We start from the raw sequence: 25,877 nt of genomic DNA, 5'->3' as shown, positions 1-25,877 counted from the left end.
GGACAATACAGTGTTACCTCAACTTAGGAGTGTTTTGAGATAAGAGCTGTCTCTCAGATAATTATTATGCTTGATGTTGCAAGCAAAATTTGAGTTACAAACCTCCCCGCCATTAGCTGGTGTAGCAAATGTCCCAATGAACCTTGTAATATTTGCCCCAAACTTCTTGTCTTACTCACTAGCATGAGCTTATAGCCAGAGATGGACATAACTTTGTTTTCCAACCATGGGACTAAAGAAAATGAGTGTAAAGGACAGTGCTGAGAAGTGGAGACTATTTATTGTAATAAAGAAAGAAATCATCAAAAACATGACCGAGTGTGTCGCCATCTCGGCGAAGCCAATTTGATTGATTGATTGATTGAGACTTTTATTAGTAGGTTGCACAGTGAAGTACATATTCCGTACAATTGACCACTAAATGGTAACACCCGAATAAGTTTTTCAACTTGTTTAAGTCGGGGTCCACTTAAATTGATTCATGATACAGATATATACTATCATATATACTATCATCATAATACAGTCATCACACAAGATAATCACATTGAATTATTTACATTATTTACAATCAGGGGTGTGGAGGGAGGGGGGGTTGTGGGGGGGGGGGGGGGGATATGGACATCAAGTAGTGGACATAGAGAGAGAGAGAGAGAGAGAGAGAGATCAGAAGGCATAAGAAAAAGAAAAAGTATCTGCATTTGATTGTTTACATTTGATTATTAGCAATCCGGGGAGGGTGTTAGTTTAGGGTTGTAGCTGCCTGGAGGTGAACTTTTATTGCGGTTTTGAAGGAGGATAGAGATGCCCTTTCTTTTATACCTGTTGGGAGCGCATTCCACATTGATGTGGCATAGAAAGAGAATGAGTTAAGACCTTTGTTAGATCGGAATCTGGGTTTAACGTGGTTAGTGGAGCACCCCCTGGTGTTGTGGTTATGGCGGTCATTTACGTTAAGGAAGTAGTTTGACATGTACTTCGGTATCAGGGAGGTGTAGCGGATTTTATAGACTAGGCTCAGTGCAAGTTGTTTAACTCTGTCCTCCACCTTGAGCCAGCCCACTTTAGAGAAGTGGGTAGGAGTGAGGTGTGATCTGGGGTGGAGGTCTAGAAGTAACCTGACTAGCTTGTTCTGAGATGTTTGGAGTTTAGATTTGAGGGTTTTGGAGGTGCTAGGGTACCAGGAGGTGCATGCGTATAAGAAAAAGGGTTGAACGAGAGTTCCCGCCAGAATCCTCAAGGTGCTTTTGTTGACCAGAGAGGAAATTCTGTAGAGAAATCTCATTCGTTGGTTAACCTTTTTGATTACCGATCACTAGCAATCACCGCTAGTCTGCACTATACTGAAGCAGAATGAGTCTTACGCCAGCCAAGAAGGTTACAATACAATTATCCATGAGAAAAATGGAAAAGCTGCTGATGGTGTGTTTGACAGAGAAGAACCTACTACTACATCATTTACCCTGTCTACTCTCCAAGGTAAATTATGTACATTATTATTACATCCATCCATTTTCTACCGCTTGTCCCTTTTTGGGGGTCGCTGGAGCCTATTTTAGCTGCATTCAGGCGGTAGGCGGGGTACACCTTGGACAAGTCGCCACCTCATCGAAGGGCCAACACAGATAGACAGACAACATTCACACTCACATTCACACACTAGGGACCATTTAGTGTTGCCAATCAACCTATCCCCAGGTGCCTCATTAAATCACCCTTCCATTTTCTACCGAGCCCGAGCCTGGGATTGAACTCAGGACTACTCAGGACCTTCGTATTGTGAGGCAGATGCACTAACCCTTTCTCCCACCGTGCTGCCCATTATTATTACATTACTTCATAAAACTACTTGAATTGTTAGTAGTACATTATATTGTATTGTTTGTATACAATATTTCTTACCTAAAAGTTTTCTTTTTAAAAAAGCATGTTGCATGTGAAAATGTTGCTGCTTTATGTGGCCGAGCAAGGATTACGTTGATTTCAATTCATTTTAACGGGAGATATTGATTTGTGATACAAGTGTTTTGAGTTAGGTGCTCCGTCACAGAACCAACGTTGAGTATTTTGTTGTTTTTGTCGTCTTAATATTAAAACCGGTTAACTTCTTTTCAAACTTGGATGACATTATGTGTTGAGAGAATGCTGTTGTTTTTCTCGTCTTAATATCAAAAGTGATTAGCTTCCTTTTACACGTACATGACACAGCAACAGATTTCAAAAACTGCGACAAAAATGACCTTCAGATGACACCTTTATTTTTGTTCTTAAAATTCTGTATTTTATTTAAATATATTCTGGTTAGCTTAATTTTTACACTTAGACATGTTGAATTTGACATTCATTTTCAACGGCAGAATGTTGGGCTGTACATCTGCATTTATTTTGTTGTCCTTATAATGTTATATTACACCCTAACACACTGCTTAACTTCTTTTTACAGTTGCGAGGCCAGAAATTGGCAATGCCACTCACGTTCGCATTACATCCTCGCTATTTCAAGTTACATTTGTTTTTTCTTCTATGTTTTCCTATTATCACTGGTATAACTTCTTTATAAACTTGCATGACAGTTAAGAAAGCTGACATGTTACTTAAAACACTGCAATATTGAAAACAGAAGCAACTTTTCCCATTATAAATCATGCAAGTCCGATGGATCTGTTCCAGACAACCAAAAACATGAAAAGAAAAGAAATGTTTACAGAGAATGATTATAGTTTCACTTACAGAAAATAATGTTGAATTATTGTACATCAGAAATTAAATAAATAAATCACTTTTTCCTGTTATTGAAGACTGTTGGCAAAGAGGGTGATGTGTGAAGAGGGAGAAGGGCAGGGGAGTGTTACATTCAGACTTTATAACAAGCTGTAGTCAAAATCCAATAATGGTTCTCACCTTCTTTATCAAAATGCTGGTAATTGCAACTTTTTGTGGCCTCTAAGGTGGTTTATACTCAATTTAAATTAGTTTTTTTTGTTTGTTACTTGCAATGTTTGGCCGTGCAAAATACGGAAAAAATGGCAAATGTTTTGTCAAAAATGTTATCATATAAAAAGTGAGGCGTACAAAAGCCAAGGCACCGCTGTATTTCTGTTTGAATAATTTCCTCTTGGAAGATTGTTTAAAAAAAAAAAAATGTTATGCTCAAGGGTCCCCCCTTATTGTTACTGTCGTGTCATTTAATTTAAATATGCTTTTTATGCGTACAAGCAGAGCACACAACTTCGAACAGTAACATGAGGGATGTCCTGGCTGGTCCACCACTAAAGTAGTGTAGTTGATGCAATGGTCAGCATTGCAATCAAAGCAACACTATTCTTTTTTAAAATTTTTATCAGCTGTTATTTCACGGTCAGATTCCTCCATACTGTTGCTTTAAATCTCCCATCCACAATAACACTGTAGCGGTCTTTTCTCAGGCCATAATAAGCTAAATGGAATGTGCAATCATAACGCAGGAGGCCTCGCTGCGGATATTACACGAGGAGCATGCAGCGAGACCGCTTTGAGGATTTGAACTCGATCTTCCTGTCACTACGATTGCAAATCATGCGGATCTCAAAGAGAAACGTCCTCCATGTGTTCATGATTTACATTACACATGTTTCCCTGGATTTAATCAATGCTAATCAATTGCTTGTGATCATCAAACACTCACACTGTGAGCTTTTGATTCAATACAATATCCATATTTAGCTTTTTGTTTTGTTCATCTTATTTAAAAATACACCAAAATAAAAGACCCAAAATTACATTTGTAAGATTTGTCTTTTGGCTTGTAGCCATAAGCTCAAAGGTGCTAGAAACGTTATCAGAACTTGGGTACTTTTTAAAGTAAAAGTACTACTGAAGTAGAAATTACATAAAAATATACAAGTAAAAAAAAAGAAACATTTAAAAGACATTAAAAAAAACAAAAAACAAACCTTAAAGGCCTACTGAAACCCGCTACTACCGACCACGCAGTCTGATAGTTTATATATCAATGATGAAATCTTAACATTGCAACACATGCCAATACGGCCGGGTTAACTTATAAAGTGCCATTTTAAATTTCCCGGGAAACATCCGGCTGAAAACGTCTCGGTATGATGACGTTTGCGCGTGACGTCACGGGTTGAAGCAGACATTTTGGAATAGCACGTGGCCAGCTTAAGTCATCGGTTTTCATCGCAAAATTCCAAAGTATTCTGGACATCTGTGTTGGTGAATCTTTTGCAATTTGTTTAATGAACAATGGAGACTGCAAAGAAGAAAGCGGTAGGTGGGATCGGTGTATTAGCGGCTGGCTACAGCAACACAACAAGGAGGACTTTGAGTTGGATAGCAGACGAGCTATCGGACGCTAGCCGCCGACCGCACCGATGATCGGGTGAAGTCCTTCGTCGCGCCGTCGATCGCTGGAACGCAGGTGAGCACGGGTGTTGATGAGCAGATGAGGGCTGGCGTAGGTGGAGAGCTAATGTTTTAGCATAGCTCTGTTGAGGTCCCGTAGCTAAGTTAGCTTCAATGGCGTCGTTAGCAACAGCATTGCTAGGCTTCGCCAGGCTGGACAGCATTAACCGTGTGGTTACAGGTCCAGGGTTTGGTTCGGTGTCTCCTGATAGTAGAAGTAATAGTAGTATTGTTGATCTTCTGTCTATCCTTCCAGTCAGGGGCATGTTTCTTCTGTTTCTATCCGCAGTTAAGCACGATGCTATCACGTTAGCTCCGAAGCTAAAGTGCTTCACCGATGTATTGTCGTGGAGATAAAAGTCACTGTGAATGTCCATTTCGCGTTCTCGATTCTCATTTTCAAGAGGATATAGTATCCGAGGTGGTTTAAAATACAAATCCGTGATCCAGAATAGAAAAAGGAGAAAGTGTGGAATCCAATGAGCCCTTGTACCTAAGTTACGGTCAGAGCGAAAAAAGATACACCCTGGCGTCCTGCACTGCACTCTAATCCTTCACTCTCACTTTCCTCATCCACAAAACTTTCATCCTCGCTCAAATTAATGGGGTAATCGTCGCTTTCTCTGTCCGAATCGCTCTCGCTGCTGGTGTAAACAATGTGCATATGTGAGGAGCTCTTCAACCTGTGACGTCACGCTACTTCCGGTACAGGCAAGGCTTTTTTTTTATCAGCGACCAAAAGTTGCAAACTTTATCGTCGATGTTCTCTACTAAATCCTTTCAGCAAAAAATGGCAATATCGCGAAATGATCAAGTATGACACATAGAATGGATCTGCTATCCCCGTTTAAATATGAAAATCTCATTTCAGTAGGCCTTTAAATCAAGCACAATAATGCTGGGAATACATCACGGCATATCATAGCAATCCCCACTTACCATGCTAACTTTCCCTTGAGTGGCTATAGCCAGCATAGGACATGTTTTGTTGACAATTCCAACATCTCACTAACTTTTAGGTATTTTACAAACATTTCCGGAGTATCAAAGAATGAAATCAGCTCGGTTGGCTTTTTCTTTAGCTTTTTTTGGCGACGACACTCACGAAGCAGTGTCAAGAAGAACATGCACAGGAAGCGGCGTCATTTGGTCATTAAAAAGCTAACATCGAGCAATGTGTTGCTTTAATGTTTTACAGCTGTTAACTTCTTTTTACACTTGTACGGCAGTTACTGTAAGTGTGTTTAAAAGAATGACACATTGGGACTTTGGTATCCATCGTCATACAGCGGAGTCTCCATTTACAGACTTTTAGATTTACACACCACACACCGGATAAAAATATGCTGTGCTGCATGAACGTTGTCTCCGTATACCGGGGGTCGGCAACCCGCGGCTCTAGAGCCGCATGAGGCTCTTTAGCGCCGCCCTAGTGGCTCTCTGGAGATTTTTCAAAAATGTATGAAGAATGGAAAAAGATGAGGGGGAAAAAAATCTATTTTTTTGTATTAGTATGGTTTCTGTAGGAGGACAAACATGACACAAACCTCCCTAAGTGTTATGAAGCACACTGTTTATATTAAACATGCTTCACTGATTCGAGTATTTGGCGAGCGCCGTTTTGTCCTACTTATTTTGGCGGTCCTTGAACTCACCGTATAGTTTGTTTACATGTATTGATTGATATAACTTTCTCCGACTTTCTAGGACGTGTTTTATGCCACTTTTTCTGTCTCATTTTGTCCACCACACTTTTAACGTTGTGCATGAGTGCACAAAGGTGAGTTTTGTTGATGTTATTGACTTGTGTGGAGTGCTAATCAGACGTATTTGATCACTGCATGACTGCAAGCTAATCGATGCTAACATGCTATTTAGGCTAGCGATGTGTACATATTGCATCATTATGCCTCATTTGTAGCTATATTTGAGGTCATTTAGTTTCCTTTAAGTCCTCTTAATTACATTTATATCTCATGACACACTGTCTGTATGTAATATGGCTTTTAATTTTTTGCGGCTCCAGACAGATTTGTTTTTGTATTTTTGGTCCAATATGGCTCTTTCAACATTTTGGGTTGCCGACCCCTGCCGTATACGAACGTATCACACCGCAGCCATTTTGTGCCCGGCAGCACATCCATTGTAGGCGGGCTAAACAATCTCCTGTTGTTTTGGTTTTGCGAACTCAATAAACAAGATATAAACAACATTTGTAAAGTTACAACAGACTTCACTGCAAAAACTGAAATCTAAGTAAGATTAAATATCTCAAATAAGGGTGATAGTGGCTTATTTTCTGTCTGATAAATTCTTCTCACTAAGCAGATTTTATGTCAGAGTGTTTTACTTGTTTTAAGGATTTTGGTCCGAAATTATCTCAGTAAGATATTACAGCTTGTTGCTGAGATTTTATGACCTATATTGTTTATTTATTGTAAAATTGAGTAAAACATGCTTGAAACTAGAATATCAACTGTTGCAAAGCTGTGTCATTAACACTCACAAGTATAAAACTACTTTTTCAAAGTAATAATTTCTTACTTCAAGCATGAAAAAAAAAATCATGATGTCGAGCGCATATCATTATGTCAAGATAATGGCACTCGCATTTACTTAATTTAAGAATATTTTTCAACATATTGAGCAAAAAGGTCTCTTTTTTTCTATCAAGAAAAGTGCACTTGTTATTAGTGAGAATATACTTATTTTAAGGTATTTTTGGGTTCATTGAGGTTAACTAATTTTACTTGTTAAGCCAAATTTTCTTGTTCTATTGGCAGATAATCTTGCTTAGTTCAAGTAAAATACCCCTAATTTTTGTTTTTTTTTCTTATTTTTGAACACTGACTTTTTGCAGTGTTCAAGTTAGTCCAATTTTCAATTTGTTTAGGAGAGAACACACAGAAAATAATACAAATAATAACGGAAGAAATGAACAAATTAAAGACATGCCTTGACAAAAACAGACTACCTTCGAATCTCAGTAAAACTAAAATAGTGCTATTCACTAACAGCAGAAGAGAAAGTCAGACACAATTACAATTAAACAGAGTAGACATTGAAAGAGTAAAATAAATCACATTGTTGAGAGTCAGAATAGATTAATAAAATGAACTGGAAATATCATATAGAAATATAGAACATAAGCGGGTAAAAAATATTTCAATAATGGAAAAAGCAAAATATGCTCTGTTTTTGTGTAGAAATATGTGGAAATAACTATAAAAGTTTTCATTCACCAACAGTGTTACAAAAACGATCTGTTAGCTATGGGATGTCCGATAATGGCTTTTTGCCGATATCCGATATGCCGATATTGTCCAACTCTTTAATTACAGATACCGATATCAACCGATACCGATATCAACCGATATATACAGTCGTGGAATTAACACATTATTATGCCTAATTTGGACAACCAGGTATGGTGAAGATAAGGTCCTTTTTAAAAAAAATGAATCAAATAAAATAAGATGAATAAATTAAAAACATTTTCTTGAATAAAAAAGAAAGTAAAACAATATAAAAACAGTTACATAGAAACTAGTAATTAATGAAAATTTGTAAAATTAACTGTTAAAGGTTAGTACTATTAGTGGAGCAGCAGCACGCACAATCATGTGTGCTTACGGACTGTATCCCTTGCAGACTGTATTGATATATATTGATATATAATGTAGGAACCAGAATATTAATAACAGAGAGAAACAACCCTTTTGTGTGAATGAGTGTGAATGAGTGGGGGAGGGAGGTTTTTTGGGTTGGTGCACTAATTGTAAGTGTATATTGTGTTTTTTATGTGGATTTAATTAAAAAAAAACAAAAAAAAACAAACAAACAAAAAAAACCCGATACTGATAATAAAAAAAACGATACCGATAATTTCCGATATTACATTTTAACGCATTTATCGGCCGATAATATCGGCAGACCGATATTATCGGACATCTCTAGTTGGAATAATAGATAATGTTGGATAGAGAGAACATACAAGCACTTTGTTTATTTAATTAAAAATATTGAAATTCAATTATTTGGTGCATTTGCAAACAGCTATAATTATGTACGAAGCAAACTATAACGTGCTACCCAAGAATGTACATGTATTCTCAGCAAAAGAGGAGAACTATGACCTTAAAAACTTTAGAACATTTGTATGCACAAACAACACTTAAAACCTTTAGCAAATCAGTATGTGGAATGCAAATAAGGAATGGATTAAGCAAGGAAGTCACACAAAGTAATAATATGATTCACTTTAAGAAGCTGTTCAAACTCAAAGTGTTTACAAAGTGCAAAGAAGCGGAATCCTTTTATCTTTTTATAGAAACATTTTATGCTTTATTGAAAAATTGGATAATCTTATTCATCTTATCATGGGGTTTTCAACTCGTTCAAGTTTTAGTTTTAGTTTAGTTTATTAAGGATCAAGTATTTATTGAGAACTGTATTATTTGTGAAGTAACTTGTGTATGAATGGAGAACAAGAAGTAATTAAATGTGTTATTAATTGCCATGAAATAGTAAAGGGGTAGGACTAAATAAACTCTAAACTCTTCTTCCAACTCATTTTCAAACATGTTATGATGGTAAACTGAATGTGATGAAACATTGTATTTGTATGCATGTTCAAAATAAAGTCAAACCCATCCATCCATCCATCCATTTTCTACCACTTGTCCCTTTCGGGGTTGCGGGGGGTGCTGGAGCCTATCTCAGCTGCATTCGTGCGGAAGGCGGGGTACACCCTGGACAAGTCGCCACCTCATCGCAGGGCCAACACAGACAGACAGACAACATTCACACTCACATTCACACACTAGGGCCAATTTAGTGTTGCCAATCAACCTATCCCCAGGTGCATGTCTTTGGAGGTGGGAGGAAGCCGGAGTACCCGGAGGGAACCCACGCAGTCACGGGGAGAACATGCAAACTCCACACAACAAGATCCAGAGCCCGGGATTGAACTCAGGACCTTCGTTTTGTGAGGCACATGCACTAACCCCTGTTCCACCGTGCTGCCAAACTCAAACCATAAACCATAATATGAGCCCAAAGAAAGCAATGGACAAGTGATGTGTGCTTTGAAACATTCATGAAGTATCCACGGCATTGTTGTCACTGCCTCTCCCACGCTGCACGCCAAGAAGTTTAACCGACAAGTAAAGTGGATTTAATTTTTTTTTAATTCCTTATCATTGCAACAACATGGCTTTTAAGTTAAGGAATCTTGTGATTTCAACCCGTGGGTGCACCGCAGGGCTAGTGACAGTAGGTGTGCGTGTCGGCAGGGTGCCGAAAAATGAGTGCTTTGTTATTGAAAGTTGATCCATCAGCCCCTTGTTATGTTTGTTTGACATAAAGTACTGTATAGCGCTTCATATTGTGTTCAAAGTGTACAAACTTTTACTAAAATATTGACTCTTGTCACAGCTGGAACCCATTATTCATGTTTACATTGTTTCTAATGAAGACATTTGCTTCAATATAAAAACTTTTCTGTTCATGAACCCTATTCAAGAGTTCACGAGTTAGGTTCGTATATCGAGGTTTCACTGTATTTAAGGCAGAGGATATTATTGGTTTTATGGTGCTTAACTTCTTTTTACACTTGAATGACACCTAAGAACATTACAATTGACTTTTCTCTTTGAAGTTAGGACAGTGTTTTTGTTGTATTTATGCTTTAACACTAGAAGTCCCGGGGTTTTCTTACTCCCCCTGCAATTCCCAGAAGACAGCCAAAAGGCGGTTGGTTTAAATTAAATGTACCACTCAACGACCGACAATTAGCCACCTTTCTTTTGTAAAAGCAGCTATTACATCGGAATGTAGTGGACCATTGAAATGCTCAGATTAGGGGGAGGAGTATGCCTAAATAGAGGGACGTTTCAGACATCTAATGATAGTTTTTGTGTTGCTGCAGGACTGCAAGTAATATTAGCTGTACATACTGTATCTCCAATTTGATTAGAAATACTGTTTCTTATGTAGTCCATAGTCAAGTGCCCTTTTGCTAAACTGCCATTGACTTTTTAGTTTAACGTTTTTATTTGATATTGTTTTTGTTTCTGTAAAATGTTCTTGTAAAATGTAAACCTTTTTCTCAAAATATTCCTACAGTGAATAATTGTTGCAATGACAACTTTTTTCACACACTACTTTTTGTAAAAAACAAACAAACTTTGTTCCACTTTTTTTTTTCAAGATACTTTAATCATGTAAAATGGTATATATGTTCATGTAAAATCTCAACTTTTGTCTCAAAATATTCTTACAGTGCATAATTTTTGTACAATGACAACTTTTTCCTCACAATATTGCTAACTTTTATTTTAAAAAAATATACTTTTTCATAATATATTTTACTTTAATCTTGTAAAATTATTTATTTTTTTCTTGTAAAATAAAAACTTTCTCAGAATATTCTTAAAAATTCTCATACGACAACTTTAAAAAAAATACTTTTTTCACAATATATTTGACTTTAATCGTGTAAAATGGCATACTTATTTTCCTCAAAATATTCCGACATAATTATTGTGCAATGACAAATTTTTCTCATAATATGGATACATTTTTTCTAAGAAAAAATACTTTTCCATGACATAATTTACTTTTGATTATGTAAAATTACATAATTTTGTCTTGGAAAATAAAAACTTTCTCAGAATATTCCTAAAAAAATTCTCGAATGACAACTTTAGTCGTGTAAAATGGCATACCTTTTTCTTGTAAAATGGCATACTTTTCCCCCCTCAAAATATTCCGACATAATTCTTGTACAATGACAACTTTTTTTCACAATAATACTTTTTTTCTAAAAAAGAAAATACTTTTTAAAAATAATTTAATTGACATTAATCTTGTACAATTACATAATCTTGACTTGTAAAATAAAAAACACTTTCTCAGAATATTTCTAAAAAATATTGTATGACAACTTTTCCTCACTATATTACAACTTTTTTTTTTGGGCTAGGCCGGTGACAAATGAGATGGCAGCAGAGGCATAGAGTGTGGAGCAATAGCCTCATTTACAGAACAATGGTGACAAGATGGGCGGTTCGCACTTAAGTAAATCCAGCCATTTGGCTGCCTTTTGGGAATTGTAGGTAGAAAAGCCCAATGGCTGCACTTTGGGAGTTCTTACGTTAACAGTGGTTATCTTAACTTGCCAGAGCTGTTGGCCTATTTTAAATGACTGTTAAGAAAGGTCCACTTGAGAGGGGAGATTTTAAACATCTTAAATTGCTCACTTCAAACGAGGGTCTTTTCTGCTGCTTTTTAAAAAGCGGTGGTGAGGTCCCTGCTAAAGAAGAACAATTTGAATGCTGACAATTTTAATAATTACAGACCCGTATCAAACTTACCATTTTTAAGTAAAACTTTAGAAAAACTCGTTTTAAAACAACTATTTGATTTCTCTCAGACAGAAAATTTGTGGTCAGTATGGATACATGAATCCACTTGGCAGTGTCATCGGGAGACATGGAATTAATTTCCACAGTTATGTTGACGACACACAGTTGTATATTTCCATGCCTCCTGATGACAAAGACCAATTGATACTCTTTTTAATTGCATTTCAGATATTAAGTCCTGGATGGCAGACAACTTTTTAAAGACTGAAGTTTTAGTCATTGGCCCTGAGGCCCTGAGAGAGAAACACATATCAAAACTACAATCATTGTCTTTAACTCCGTCACAAGTGAAAAATCTGGGCGTCGTTTTTGACTCTGACCTTAGTTCCATACCACATATAAAAATATACCAAAAAAAGGGTTTTTATCATCTTAAGAATATAGCCAGAGTTTGCCCAGTTCTCTCTCAGGGCAACACGGAGACGCCAATCAATGCAAGCTTTTATTACAAGTCGTATAGATTATTGTAACGCCCTGCTTTCTGGTTATCCTAAAAAGGTTATTACACCTTTGCAATTACTCCAAAATTCAGCGGCACGTGTCCTGATGAAGACCAGAAGGCGGGCTCACATTACACCAGTTTTAAAATCTCTGCATTGGCTCCCCATGTGTTTCAGGATACATTTTAAGCTTCTTCTTATGGTTTATAAATGTTTTTTTATGGTATTGGGCCTTCTTATCTTTCAGGTTTGCTTGTACCCTATGAACATTCCTGGGCCCTGAGATCCTCCGGCACTCATCTGCCCTCAATATTCTAAAAGTCAGGACACAAAATCACGTGATGGCATCTTTCCACCATTATGGTCCGTGTCTATGGAATAGCTTGCCGGAAGACCTCAGGACTGCGGAGAACGTTCATGTTTTTAAGAGCAGGCTTTTTGATTTGGCTTTTACCTAATATTTATTATTTTATTGAAGTAATTCGTATTTTACTTTTTTATCTTATTAGTTATGCAAGATTTGACTTAGTTACATTTTTACTGTATATTAATTTTATTTTTATCTTTTTTATTTACTTATTATTATTATTTTATATTTTTTTAATCTTCATATGTCTTACTTGTATTTTATCCTCATGGTTCCTACTATTTTACAATTTTATTATTTTTACTCTCCAACGTTCCTCAGAAGGAGCCGTCTGCTTTTAGGGGTTATCGGCCGTGTTTGTGTCAGTGTCCTGGTGGCCATGGTCTGATGACCTCCTGGTGCAGATGGCTCCTGTGATAGTGTTTACTCACATGTCTCCTCTGTACTCAGCCATGCGTTCATTTGTTCATATAGTTGTATATGTGTGTATGTGTGTTTGGTATCTGTGTGCGTGCATGCCTAGTGGGGGATCTGGGTCATCGGGGTATTGTTTTTGCGTTGCATTTCTTTTATGTATAAAAAGCGCTTTATGAATAAAGTTTGATTGATTGATTGATTGACTTCTTTTTCACTGTTCAACCCTGGAACTTCTTTGTTAACAATCAACTCATTTGACTCACCAGTGACAGTCAGGCAGGTGCGCCCTTGCTTGGAACCAGAAGGGAGCATGTCAAAGATGCAAGTGTAGCATCCTTCGTCCCTAAAGCTGACCCTCTGGATGGTGACGGCCGAGGTGTCCTTTGAGGACGGGGTGAGCTCCACGTGCTGCTGTCCGCTCACACTGTCCCTGTTGCCCGGCTGGTAGGTCAGCAGCGTCTGGTTCTGGACGTCCAGCCAGCGCACCTGTCTCACAGATTCACCTCTGTCCCTTGAAAGGGCGCAGTTTAATGTGAACGGCTTCCCAACGGTGGCTTGAGTACGCTCCGGCGCTGTTACCTTACCTTGGACACAAACATAATCAATCATTGTATTGACAAGTGCACGTGTGTGATAGTGAGTTGAATACAAAAGATTTACCCTCTAGTATCCCCATCACCAACAGGAGGACGCACACGTGCAAACATTTCCTACAGGATACCAGCATCATCATTATCGCCTTCATCTCTGCTCATGTAAGACAAGAGGGAGATCTGGTGAGGAGAAATCAAACTTTAATTACTGTGCTGACGACAATATAAGACAGTTTTTTTTTCTTACTAAGTCGTGTTGTACTAGATTTATACATGCAAACCAACAGGTGAGCGAGTCAGAGCTTTTCTTTCTGTCACACACAAACCAGTAAGCAGTTGAAAACGTGATTTGAAATGAAAAGACATCTCGAATTGTTTTAAAATGGTGACTACATTTCATTAAACAAAACCTGGTCCAAAAAAGAGAGGTCAATTTACATTCAGGGTCGTCGTACATCCTCCTAAAAATTAGCAAATGTCAAACACAAATAGAGGTGAATCTGATATTTTGTAAGAAGATGACGTGTTAAATTTTGCATTAAATTATGCCGACGTCCATTGCACTGGATATTTGTTTTCGGTATTTTTCTTTTTGTCAGATGTATGCCAGGCATAGATGTCCACTGTAGAAGTAGATCAGGTCAAGGTCAGATTTGACTGAAGATAATACTTGTTAAAAATGCCACAAACTATGTAAACGTCCACTGCAGTGGACATTCGTTTGTGGTCTATTCTAAACTACAACTCTACAATTTTTATTGTCAGAGTTACACGTTTTTGGAGAAAAAATTGCCTTGTTATGCAAAACACAAACTTCAGCTGGAGAGGTTTATCAGGTCTTTTGTTAGAAGTTGGTTTGTTGGTTGAAGTTTATTTCGAACATGTATACAGTTTCAGTATAATACATCGCATATTTTACATGTTTATATTTTTTTTATTTACAACATTGATAGGCAAGCTACTTGGAAAAAAAGCTACATTTAACGGCATTCATATCTGTAGACCCACATGTATATTATCAATGTTAATGTAACTGAGAGCGTACAAATGGACCCACTAACAACTATCTCAAGGGTTACCCTTCATTTTAATTAGCCTTTTCTTTGGCCCACTCGTATAATGTTATTCATTTTCTCTACCTACAGTAAAAAGAACAGCATCTATCTTTATATTGACAAAAATAATTAAATGACTTGTGTGTTGTGTGGTAACAGTAATGGTTATGTGCAGTAAAACTGTTCATGAACTCAACTCACCTTGATGTGTGTTCCTAAATTTGTGTTGGATGTCTTAGATGAAGAGAGCAGTTATGATTTGGGTTTTCATTTTCATGTATTTATTTGACAGGGACAGTACAATTAAACATTACTACCCAATGGTAACCGATGTCAAAGTACATAAGACTTCTAGCCACAGGCTAATTTGCAACCCTTGTCCCTGGTTAGGCTTTTAAAGAAAGGTGAAAGAAGTGTAAAACACATACAAAAAGGATTAAGACAAGTACAAAAATAAAAACACACAGCACCTCCCGCGACCCCAAAAGGGACAAGCGGTATAAAATGGATGGATGGATGAAAATAATTGGGCCCATTTGTCCATACTACACCCACTTTTAGTGCTCACACTTCTGATTTTCCTTAAGCCACTTTTTCAGAGTAAACAGCTAAAAACTAAGGTTTTGAGTATAGTTTTCTCTAAACTCATACAGTTGTCTAAATATGGCAGAGTACACACATTATTGTGGGTTTCCTGGACGTCGTCTTCATCACTAAAGGAAAAATCTTATCTGCGGGAGAGAATCCCACCGCCATTTTCTTTGAGTTGTCATGTGACATGAGTGCGTGATTGTTCTGATTTTGTTTACGAGTTTTGATGACCCGCCTTGCCTCTGATTGGCCAGTCCATATTGTTTTGCCCAAACCTCAACCAATTGTGACTCACCATACAAACACCAACCAATCTTTCTGGATTTTCTCCGTATGTATGGATGTTGTCATTCATCCAGGTCATTGTATTTTCTCTGTATTTTTTTGACCTGGATTAGCCGTGCATTATTGTGAGCGTGAAAGTTGTCTGTCTATGTGTGTTGGCCCTGTGATGAGGTGGCGACTTGTCCAGGGTGTACCCCGCCTTCCGGCCGAATGCAGCTGAGATAGGCTCCAGCGCCCCCCGCGACCCCGAAAGGGACAAGCGGTAGAAAATGGATGGATGGATATTGTAGCTTGTAGCTTTGATGTAAGCTACAGGCTACATATGGGTCTAAAACAGGGGTCACCAACCTTTTTGAAACCAAGAGCTACTTCTTGGGTACTGATTAATGCGAAGGGCTACCAGTTTGATACACACTTAAATAAATTGCCAGAAATAGCCAATTTGCTCAATATACCTTTAACTCTATGTTATTATTAATAATTAATGATATTTACACTTAATTGAACAGTTTAAAAGAGGAGAAAACACGAAAAAAATGACAATTACATTTTGAAACATAGTTTATCTTCAATTTAACTCTTTAAAATTCAAAATTCAACCGAAAAAAAGAAGAGAAAAACTTAAAAAAATAATTTATGGAACATCATTAGTAATTTTTCCTGATTAAGATTAATTTTAGAATTTTGATGACATGTTTTAAATAGGTTAAAATCCAGTCTACACTTTGTTAGAATATATAACAAATTCGACCAAGCTATATTTCTAACAAAGACAAATCATTATTTCTTCTAGATTTTCCAGAACAAAAATTTTAAAATAAATTCAAAATACTTTGAAATAAGATTTAAATTTGATTCTACAGATTTTCTAGATTTGCCAGAATAATTTTTTTGAATTTTAATCATAATAAGTTTGGAGAAATATTTCACAAATACTCTTCGTCGAAAAAACAGAAGCTAAAATGAAGAATTAAATTAAAATGTATTTATTATTCTTTACAATTAAAAAAAAAAATACTTGAACATTGATTTAAATTGTCAGGAAAGAAGAGGAAGGAATTTAAAAGGTAAAAAGGTATATGTGTTTAAAAATCCTAAGATCATTTTTAAGGTTGTATTTTTTCTCTAAAATTGTCTTTCTGAAAGTTATAAGAAGCAAAGTAAAAAAATTAATGAATTTATTTAAACAAGTGAAGACCAAGTCTTTAAAATATTTTCTTGGATTTTCAAATTCTTTTTGAGTTTTGTCTCTCTTAGAATTAAAAATGTCGGGCAAAGCGAGACCAGCTTGCTAGTAAATAAATACAATTTAAAAAATAGAGGCAGCTCACTGGTAAGTGCTGCTATTTGAGCTATTTTTAGAACAGGCCGGCGGGCTACTCATCTGGTCCTTATGGGCTACCTGGTGCCCCCGGGCACCGTGTTGGTGGCCCCTGGTCTAAAAATAGCTAAGCCACAGGAAAAGCTACTCTTTCAAAAAGTAGCTAAACTACCACAAAGCTACTGGGAAATGTAGTTAAGCTACGTAGCTTAGCTACACGTAGCCTGATATTGCCCATTACTGCCGAAAAGGAGTATAGGAAGAATTGACTGGAAGGTTGTGAGTTCAAACCCCGGCCGAGTCATACCAAAGACTATAAAAATGGGACCCATTGCCTCCCTGCTTGGCACGCAGCATCAAGGGTTGGAATTGGGGGTTAAATTACCAAAATGATTCTCGAGCACGGCCACCCCTGATGCTCACTGCTCCCCTCACCTCCCAGGGGGTGAACATGATAATGGGTCAAATGCAGAGGATAATTTCAGCACACCTAGTGTGTGCGTGTGACTATTGTTGGGACTTTAACTTTAACTTTAAGAAAAGCTTAAAATTGCATTAAATTATGCAAACGCCCACTGCGGTGCACATTTGTTTATATAGCCCTGTTATACCAAGCACAAATGGCCACTGTATTTAAAGGTCTTTTGTAAGAAAATGACAGTAGTTAAAAATTGCTTCAAACTTTGTTTTTGATCTATTCTTAACGATAACTACAGCCATTTTTTTTTGTCAGGGTTTCAGATTTTTGGAAAACAAATTGCCTTGTTATGCACAACACAAACGTCCATTGAAGAAGTAGATTAGGTTTTTGTAAGAAGATAACACTTGTTAAAAATGTTACCAAACTATGTAAACCGTCTACTGCAGTGGACGTTTTTTTTTTTTTTTTTTCTAAACCAGGGGTCCCCAAACTTTTTGACTCGGGGGCCGCACTGGGTTAAAAGAATTTGGCCGGGCCCCGGGCTGTATATGTATATATATTATTCCTCGCACACTTACCGCACGCTCGCCCGACACTGCGGCGCGATGATGTCACGTTATCGATGAGAAAATGCATTTTTAGACAATATGATTTGCCTCAGTGTCTAAGACAGATTTTAAAAAATTATAATAAAAATTTGGCACTTCCCGCAGGCCGGATTTTGGACGCAGGCAGGCCGTATCCGTATAGTTTGGAGACCCCTGTTCTAAACTACTACTTCTGTTTCTTGAGTTACAGATTTTTGGAGAAAAAATAGCCCTATTATGCAAAACACAAATGTCCACTGTGGAGGTATATCAGGTCTTTTGTAAGAAGATGGAACTTGTTAAAAACTGCATTAAATTATGTAAACATTCACTGTAGTGGATATTTGTTTTTGGTCTTTTTCTTTTGTCAGATTTTCTCATTAAAAAAAAAAGAAAATAGTCCCGTTATGCCAAGCACAAATGTCCACTGTAAACGTATAACAGGTATTTTGTCAGAATATGACACTAGTTAAAAATTGGCATTAAACTATTTAAACGTTAACGAGAGGGGAACATTTGTTTTTGATTTTTTCTGAACTACTACTACTATTTTGTTTGTCAGAATTACACATTTTTCGAGGAAATAATAGCCCTGTTATGCCAAGTAAAATTATCTACTGTGGAGGTAGATTAGGTTTTTGTAAGAAGATAACACTTGTTAAACATTGCACCAAACTATGTGAACGTAAACGTATCTATTTTTGCTGTATTCTAAACTACCACTACTGCTTTTTTTTGTCAGAGTTACACATTTTCAGAAAAAAAAAGTAGCCTTGTTATGCAAAACACAGACGTCCATTGCTAGAAGGATGCTGATTTTCCCGGAAAATATTCTGGTCAATTTATTTGTGTTAAACATGAACTCCATATTTTACAGAGATGTGCAACGTGTTGGTAAAGTTTTGTTACATATGTTAACCATTTTATAACTTATCTATAAACTCTTCATAGAGGCAGATCAAAACACACAAAACACATGTATCTCCAAATCTTGTGAGTTATTTTCTTTTCATCCAAAACAAATATAAATTACATTATTGTCCAACTAAAACTTGGGATTTTGTGTTTTCTTTTATTAATTAAAGATGCCTAAAGTATGTACAGTGACAATATAAGTTATAAATAGCAATTACGTCATGGTAATACATTTAAATAGGAAGATGTATATGTATGTATGTATGTACCCTGTAATGTCTCCCTGTGGATCCCAAACTTAAATTCAGGTAACATTATAACATCAACATTGTACTGATTTAGGTCTAAAAGTGTAGTAAAAGTTCCAAAGTTTCAGTTCAAAGGATCCAACAAACCCTAAAATTTAGCACAATGCAACATCTGCGCAAGTAAAATAACTCCCTCCAAAGTGGTCAAGCCACTAAACTAAAACACAGCATTTACACGCTAATTATATATGCTTTCATGCAGGAAATACTCTTAAAATCTTCAAAACAAGGCACTTACCTTTCCTTGTCACCAGATGCTGGGTGCTGTTCTACTTCAGCAACATAGCCCAAGTCACTGTGGCTTCCTAATATCACTTTTAAAGAACAACAAAGAGATATTTTTTTAAAACTCCTGAGTGTTTTCAATTGTGCAACCAAATGTGCACCAGCAGGGTGAAGCTCCAGATTGCACTGATGAGGAGCACAGACAGAAGGGAAGATGTGGGAGGAGAGGAAAGGCCATTGGGAAGCATTGGGATTGGACTCACAGCGCCCTCTAGCGTGCTGGTGTTGAAGAACAATATATGAAAGCAGGAGAAAAGTCTATTTAATTTGCTGCTCTTGTACACAAGAATGCGACGTATTGTTTTGATCGCTGTTTGGTTAGCAAGCAAAACAACATTTTTGGAATGATTTAGTAGTCACCTTTTACTGTTGCTTGAGTGGAATATAGATGTTTCGCCTTGGCGGAGGTCTTAGGGACTGATCTCTGAAATATTAGTGTATAGATAGGCCCCTTGGGTATTACCAGTCATGGTTAACTGATGGCTCTCTCACAATGCCCACCTCACTAGGAATGGCAGTCCCTCCTCGACTCCCTCCACCCCCCTCACCAGCAGCCCTCAACATGTGGCAGACAGAGGAGCCTGGATCCAGCCTGGCCTACAGGCCAACATGGCGAGGGGGAAGAATGGCCGACAACATTTCCTGCTCTGGTGAGCAATAACTGACAAATACCGGATGGTCATTCTGTGCCACAAATTTTGGAAAAAAATTCAAATTCACAAGCAATCACATATTTTCTTCAAACTTTGTCAATAACTTTTGTCATTAACTAAGGTCAATAGCTAATGTCAGGATTATGAGTAATGAGGATAAACACTGAAACATGTTAATTTTATACTGCTGTTTGTCAACAGCGCCTGGGGTAATCCACATCCTTAGCCTGCTGGAAACTATTAAGCACAACCAAGACCAGCTGATTGCGAAGGTAAACTTCTTAAGCCTTGAATAGGTCAATATTTCATAATGACATTGATTTTGATTCATTATTATTTTTTAAAGAAAGAAACAGCCTACATGGCAGCTTTGTGTGATTACAGTAAACATTGCTACATTTTCTTGTTACATTTCACCTGTTTGCTCTTTAAATACCACTTTTAATGTTTTTTATTTATTTTGATCATATTTTTTAAAAATGTGCCCTGGGGCCGTTAAAAAATGACCTGCAGCCCGCAAATGGCCCCCGGGCCGCACTTTGGACACCCCTGGCCTACACGAATACAAACATAGAATGATAGTACAAATATAATAAGAAAACAATGTCAACCTCCAAAAGTTGGGTTATGGATATTTATTTATGCCCCCCACCCCCAAACCCCCGCCGCCGTCATCCAACAGAGCCAAACAAGTACTCTGATCTAGGAACCACATAACGATTAACCTATACCCTGATCACAAATTAATAGTTTACGCACCTTATTTTAACCACCTCCAGTAACTTTAAGTCATGTTTTCTTTTCCAAATGTAATCTCCTTAATACCTATCACATATTTTGTATTGTGTAAGCATACTTGGCTTTGGATGCTTCCTACCATAAACATAAACGTATCTGTCTTGTAATCTTGTTTGATTACAGGTGCTGCGAGTAAAAATGTGTTGACAAGGTCAGCCACGGACGCTGAGGTCACCAAACACGCCATCAGGTGGTTCAACTTGGCGGGGGATCGGGCAACGAGGAGACGAGTCCCGCTTCCACCTCCTCAGGAGGAATAGAGATGTATACCTATAAATAAACAACCTTTTATTGGACTTCTTGTCATTCACCAGTTATTCATTTTCTGATATGTTAGCTGTGCATGGAGCAGCGTTTCCTTGAAGTTGTAGCCTAATAGATTAAATATGTATATTTACTTTTTAAATATATATTATATATATTTACTTTATAGAGTGAATTGACCATTTTCTGTTTCTTCCTATTGACAATATTGTTAGTTTAAAAATACAAGGCAATGCATATGTAAGCCTATATTGCTGTAGTAGGGCTTAGTGAATTTTTTAGTTTCCTATTTTATCCTACAGCAAGAACAGAAGGGATTTTGAAAATAAGATAAAGGGGTCCAAAACGGCCAGATGAGCCAGGGTTTTTATGAGTCCGTTGCTGGTCCGCGGCGGGAGGTTAGGCTTTGATCTTGGGTGCGGAGTGGATGCAGCGCGCCGCCACGGCGGATCCGCTACCTGCCGCCGTGGCGGATACGTTCCTGAGTGCAAATGGACGCCGATACTGGTCCGTTTCGCGGTTCCGTTCCGGAAAGCGCGATACCTGCGCGGGGGATCCGCCGCGGAGTGTTTTTGCTGTATATGACTCTTGCTGGCACTCGGCGAGATGGTGGAGCTGGGAGAAGGGATACAAGGAGAGGGGAATATCTCTAGCACTAAGAATGTTAACCATATCTTTTGGTGGTTTTGTTGTTTTCGATGTTAAGAGATTATTCCTTACTCTGCCTGTGCAATTGGCTTGCCAACCCCAGAGATGTGAGGTCACTATTTCCCGGGTCTTCTTCGCTATCATCTGAGTCCCCGAGACGATGGCTGTTGGGTAACCATATCATTAGGATTATTGCAATACCAAAATTGCCAAATATACATATAGTACAAGCATCTCTGGTCTATTTTTGAATGCTACCGGAAATAACCTTCCTATTACTGTAGAAACATGACAAAAACAAGACGGAACACACTTACACTGGCTTCCTGTTCCTTTTTTCTGGCAGCTCCTCGTTCTCTGCCTCAGATTGCAGGTCTGAGGTGTCGCAGCCCTTTCCATATTGTTGCATTATTTTTAATGCGTCTTTGTAGTTGTCTAAAATTGAATATGTTAAAATGAACATGAGTTTCAAATTAGCTGTAGAGCTGAACAGAATATTATTATTATTGATGATGATAAATCAGGTCTCTCTCTTACAAGAGACCTGGTCAGAACATAGACACAATAGGTTATTCCAAGCATAAAGAGAAGCAACTATGACGTTATTTTTAAACAAGATTATGAATTTGCATACCACAAGTTCGGACAACAGAAACGTCAAATCTTGGCCAGTTTGGCTCATGCTGCTCCTCATTTAAAGCTGCCCTTTCAATTCTGTCGGTGTTTTTATAGCTGGGCCAGAAAACCATCCTATCATCATACCATCCACTTGGGACAACCGCAATGTCCCTGTTCATTATAAATTTAATCAGATGAAAAGGCACCCTTAATGTAGAAAGAAAGAAAATGGGTATTTATTCATCGTCAAAGGAACAACGTGGACAAAAGCATGCACATGTGTTAGTGTATACAAATAAGCAAGTAAGATGAGCTGAGATTTTACCTGAATGGTGCCCCAAGGTGGTAAGAACTATAAGAAAGGTAAAAGTACATGTCATAATAGTCAGAACTTCAGCTCAATTGTAAAGTAGGGTTTGAAATTATGGGTGTAGTGTATACAGAGATCAGTCCCTACCTTGTGTAACTCTCTGCATGTTTAATGCAGGTGCTGGTGAAGGCATATGAATACATCCTTCCCCATGGTGAGGTGCTAAGGGAGATACATTGGTATTAAATGGTTGTGATCTGTTAACCATGGTTAATGGATGCTGAGATATTATTTTGGAGATCAGTCTTTACCTAGAAAGTTATCTCCAGTTGAGGAGTCGAGTTGACAAGTACTCATGACTCTTGCTGGCACTCGGCGAGACGGTGGAGCTGGGAGAAGGGATACAAGGAGAGGGGAATATCTTTAGCACTAAGAATGTTAACCATATCTTTAATATTAATGTGGTGGTTTCGTCTACATCGCTAAATATATCCTGTGGTGTACCTCAGGGATCAATATAGGACCTAAATTATTCAATGTCTAGATAAATGACATTTGTAAAGTTACAAAAGATTTAAAGTTAGTATTATTTGCGGATGATACAACAGTGTTTTGTTCAGGAGAGAACACACAGAAGATAATACAAATAATAACAGAAGAAATTAACAAATTAAAAAGATGGTTTGACAAAAACAGACTATCTTTGAATCTCAGTAAAACTTAAATAATGCTATTTGGTAACAGTAGAAGAGAAAGTCAAACACAAATACAAGTAGACGGAATAGAAATTGAAAGAGTAAATGAAACCAAATTTCTAGGTATAATGATTGATGATAAATTGAACTGGAAATCTCAAGTAAAAAATATACAACATAAAGTAGCAAGAAACACGTCAATAATGAATAAAGCAAAACATGTTCTAGACAAAAAATCACTTCATATTCTCTACTGTTCACTAGTGTTACATATCTGAGTTATTGTGTAGAAATATGGGGAAATAATTACAAAAGTACAATTAATTCATTAACGGTGTTACAAAAAAGATCAGTTAGAATAATATATAATGTTGGATATAGAGAACACACAAATCCTTTATTTATTGAATCAAAGATACTGAAATTCCACGACATAGTGAATTTGCAAACAGCTAAAATTATAAACAAAGCAAACTATAACCTGCTACCCAAGAATATACAACAATTCTTCTCAAAAAAAGAGGAGAAAAATCATCTTAGAGAGAAATGTAATTTAAAACATTTGTACGCACGTACAACACTTAAGACCTTCAGTATATCAGTATGTGGAATTAAATTATGGAATGCATTAAGCAAAGCAATCAAACAATGTACTAATATGATCAATTATTTATGCTTACATGTGGAAATAATAATAATAATAGTAAATAAAATAATAATAATAAAAAAAGGTAAATAAAGCATAAAATAGTCTCTAATAAATTAATTAAATAAAAAACAGCATATAAAATATATACATCAGCAAATAACAAAAATATAGATCAAGAAAAAGGATCCTTAATATGTGCAGCAATTTTTCCCACTCACATCACCTCATTTTATAATTTTTTTCTACAATTAACTATGCCAAAAAACACATAGACATACCTTTTTTTTTGTAATGGAAACAAAAAACAACATGGCGTCACACACAGCTAGTCCACAGTAAACAGGATCTCGAGCTCCACTAAAGAACAAAGAAAGAAATAATACACACTCATATTAATAACAAATAACGGCTGTTTCCACTCTGTTAACGTTACGTTGTTATAACGAAGTAATAGCGACCTGGGCCTAAACAACACTGACAATAAAGTAATACGCTTTCGTTTCAACCAGTTGGAAATATGTGGAATGTCGTAGCATGTAACCTACACGTGTACATTCACAGCGTCTAACAAAAGATAGCCTAAGTTAACTGTATTGAACGTTACTCACCGGCTTCACAAAACACAGATAAAAGACAATTTTACAATAGCACGGCGAAAAAATTACCGTCGTTGTGTGGGTTTTTTGACGAATAACACTCTTTTCCACTTTTCTTCGCTCGGGCCTCACCTCCCGCGTGCAGCCATTTCGAATTTTCTGAATACGTGACGTCAGACGCACGTCCCCATGCAAAGCATTCTGGGAGGCGGCGCTGGAAATAAAAGCCTTTTTTTACAGAATATAAAGTTTTACTGCTAGTCCTAATATCAAACAACGTCATTACAATCATACATAAATGATGATGGAAACACAAAGGCCGATCTTTACTGCGAATGTAGCAATAAATCAATAAATCTATACTTACGTTCGTGTTCCAGCAAAGAAAGTCCAGAGATCTTGGCTCATGCGCGTACACGCTAGTAGGCGCGTCCACGTCTGCGGGTGCAGACATTGGTCGGCTCAGCGCGCGTAGGCGGAGCCTATAACTCTAGGCGGCGCGCGCCGGTTTAGTTTGTCGCGTCCGCGTATGCGAATCAGACACGAGTCCGCTCAGGATCAGCTGTCTGACCGTACAATTTTCAGAGGCGGAGCTGTATCCTCTAGGCGAAGCCAAAACGAATGTGACAGTAACGCGGGTTGGGCGACTTGAAGGCGGATCCGTATAGCAGTCTTCTGCTGTGTGGGACTGTATACCGTTTGCAGAAGCGCCAATAAACTGTCTCTATTCAATCAATACTGACATTTAAAAATCAATTAATTGATGGCAATTAATTGATTCAAAGCAAATAACCGCCAATATCTCTGATTAGCACCAAAAAACATTGGGCCCCATTCAGCAATAAGTTCCTAACTTTTCCTCTTATCTTTCTTCCTAAGTGATTTCCTAAGAGGAGTCCATTCAAATTCATGGCGTGTTCTTAAACACCCAAATTGTTCCCAGCTGCTGTTCTTAAGTTGCTGAATGCCAAATGGTTAGCACGTGCGTGTCTATCATAATTTGCATATAAACACGCCCTTATTTCCACAATATGCATATGTAAACACCCTTAATTCTGTAATTTGCATAGGTAAACGCCCTTAATTCCCCATATAAGGGCACAATTCCGGCGGAAAAGCCGAACATCAAACACACGGAGAAAACACAAACAGATTACAGAAGAGAAATTCATATTATCCCGCGGGGGGAATACATAATGTCAAAACGTAAGTTTAAGAATGGGGGACAGCTCT

General features: G+C 37.4%; 2 protein-coding genes and 1 long non-coding RNA gene across 6 annotated transcripts in view; 1 reads left to right on the top strand and 2 right to left on the bottom strand.

The window, feature by feature from the left end:
- Positions 1 to 19,552, bottom strand: part of zgc:113337 (uncharacterized protein LOC503741 homolog) — a 35,725-nt gene extending 16,173 nt beyond the window's left edge. Inside the window, exons 1-3 of one of the 3 annotated variants that reach the window (XM_062069040.1) lie at positions 19,367 to 19,552; positions 13,713 to 13,825; positions 13,316 to 13,636 (exon numbers count right to left, since the gene is read on the bottom strand). In XM_062069040.1, coding sequence (XP_061925024.1) covers positions 13,316 to 13,636; positions 13,713 to 13,797 — 406 coding nt within the window. In that variant the 5' untranslated portion in view covers positions 13,798 to 13,825; positions 19,367 to 19,552. Of the gene's footprint in view, positions 1 to 13,315; positions 13,637 to 13,712; positions 13,826 to 13,892; positions 13,938 to 19,366 lie in introns of those variants that run through there. The other 2 variants (XM_062069041.1, XM_062069039.1) reach the window with 2 other exon arrangements.
- A 374-nt stretch (positions 19,553 to 19,926) lies between these two features.
- Positions 19,927 to 21,095, top strand: LOC133664428 (uncharacterized). The gene is made up of 3 exons (XR_009828582.1): positions 19,927 to 20,063; positions 20,268 to 20,338; positions 20,988 to 21,095. It is a non-coding gene; the product is annotated as an uncharacterized LOC133664428 (long non-coding RNA).
- Positions 21,096 to 21,254: 159 nt separating this feature from the next.
- Positions 21,255 to 25,829, bottom strand: LOC133665270 (uncharacterized). 2 transcript variants are annotated; one of them, XM_062070521.1, is made up of 8 exons: positions 25,012 to 25,454; positions 23,016 to 23,093; positions 22,852 to 22,926; positions 22,720 to 22,746; positions 22,411 to 22,601; positions 22,094 to 22,211; positions 21,849 to 21,940; positions 21,289 to 21,743 (listed from the first exon to the last, which is right to left on the bottom strand). In XM_062070521.1, the coding sequence occupies exons 3-8, from the start codon at positions 22,905 to 22,907 to the stop codon at positions 21,583 to 21,585; spliced, it is 645 nt and encodes a 214-aa protein (XP_061926505.1). In that variant the 5' UTR covers positions 22,908 to 22,926; positions 23,016 to 23,093; positions 25,012 to 25,454; the 3' UTR covers positions 21,289 to 21,582. The 2 variants fall into 2 exon arrangements, with proteins under 2 accessions (XP_061926506.1, XP_061926505.1); XM_062070522.1 differs by lacking the exon at positions 22,411 to 22,601 and having other exon boundaries at positions 21,255 to 21,743; positions 25,012 to 25,829.
- Between the last annotated feature and the right edge of the window lie 48 nt (positions 25,830 to 25,877).

Source organism: Entelurus aequoreus, linkage group LG14, assembly GCF_033978785.1.
Source record: "Entelurus aequoreus isolate RoL-2023_Sb linkage group LG14, RoL_Eaeq_v1.1, whole genome shotgun sequence".
Taxonomy (NCBI): domain Eukaryota; kingdom Metazoa; phylum Chordata; class Actinopteri; order Syngnathiformes; family Syngnathidae; genus Entelurus; species Entelurus aequoreus.
This window is presented reverse-complemented; position numbering and strand designations above follow the sequence as displayed.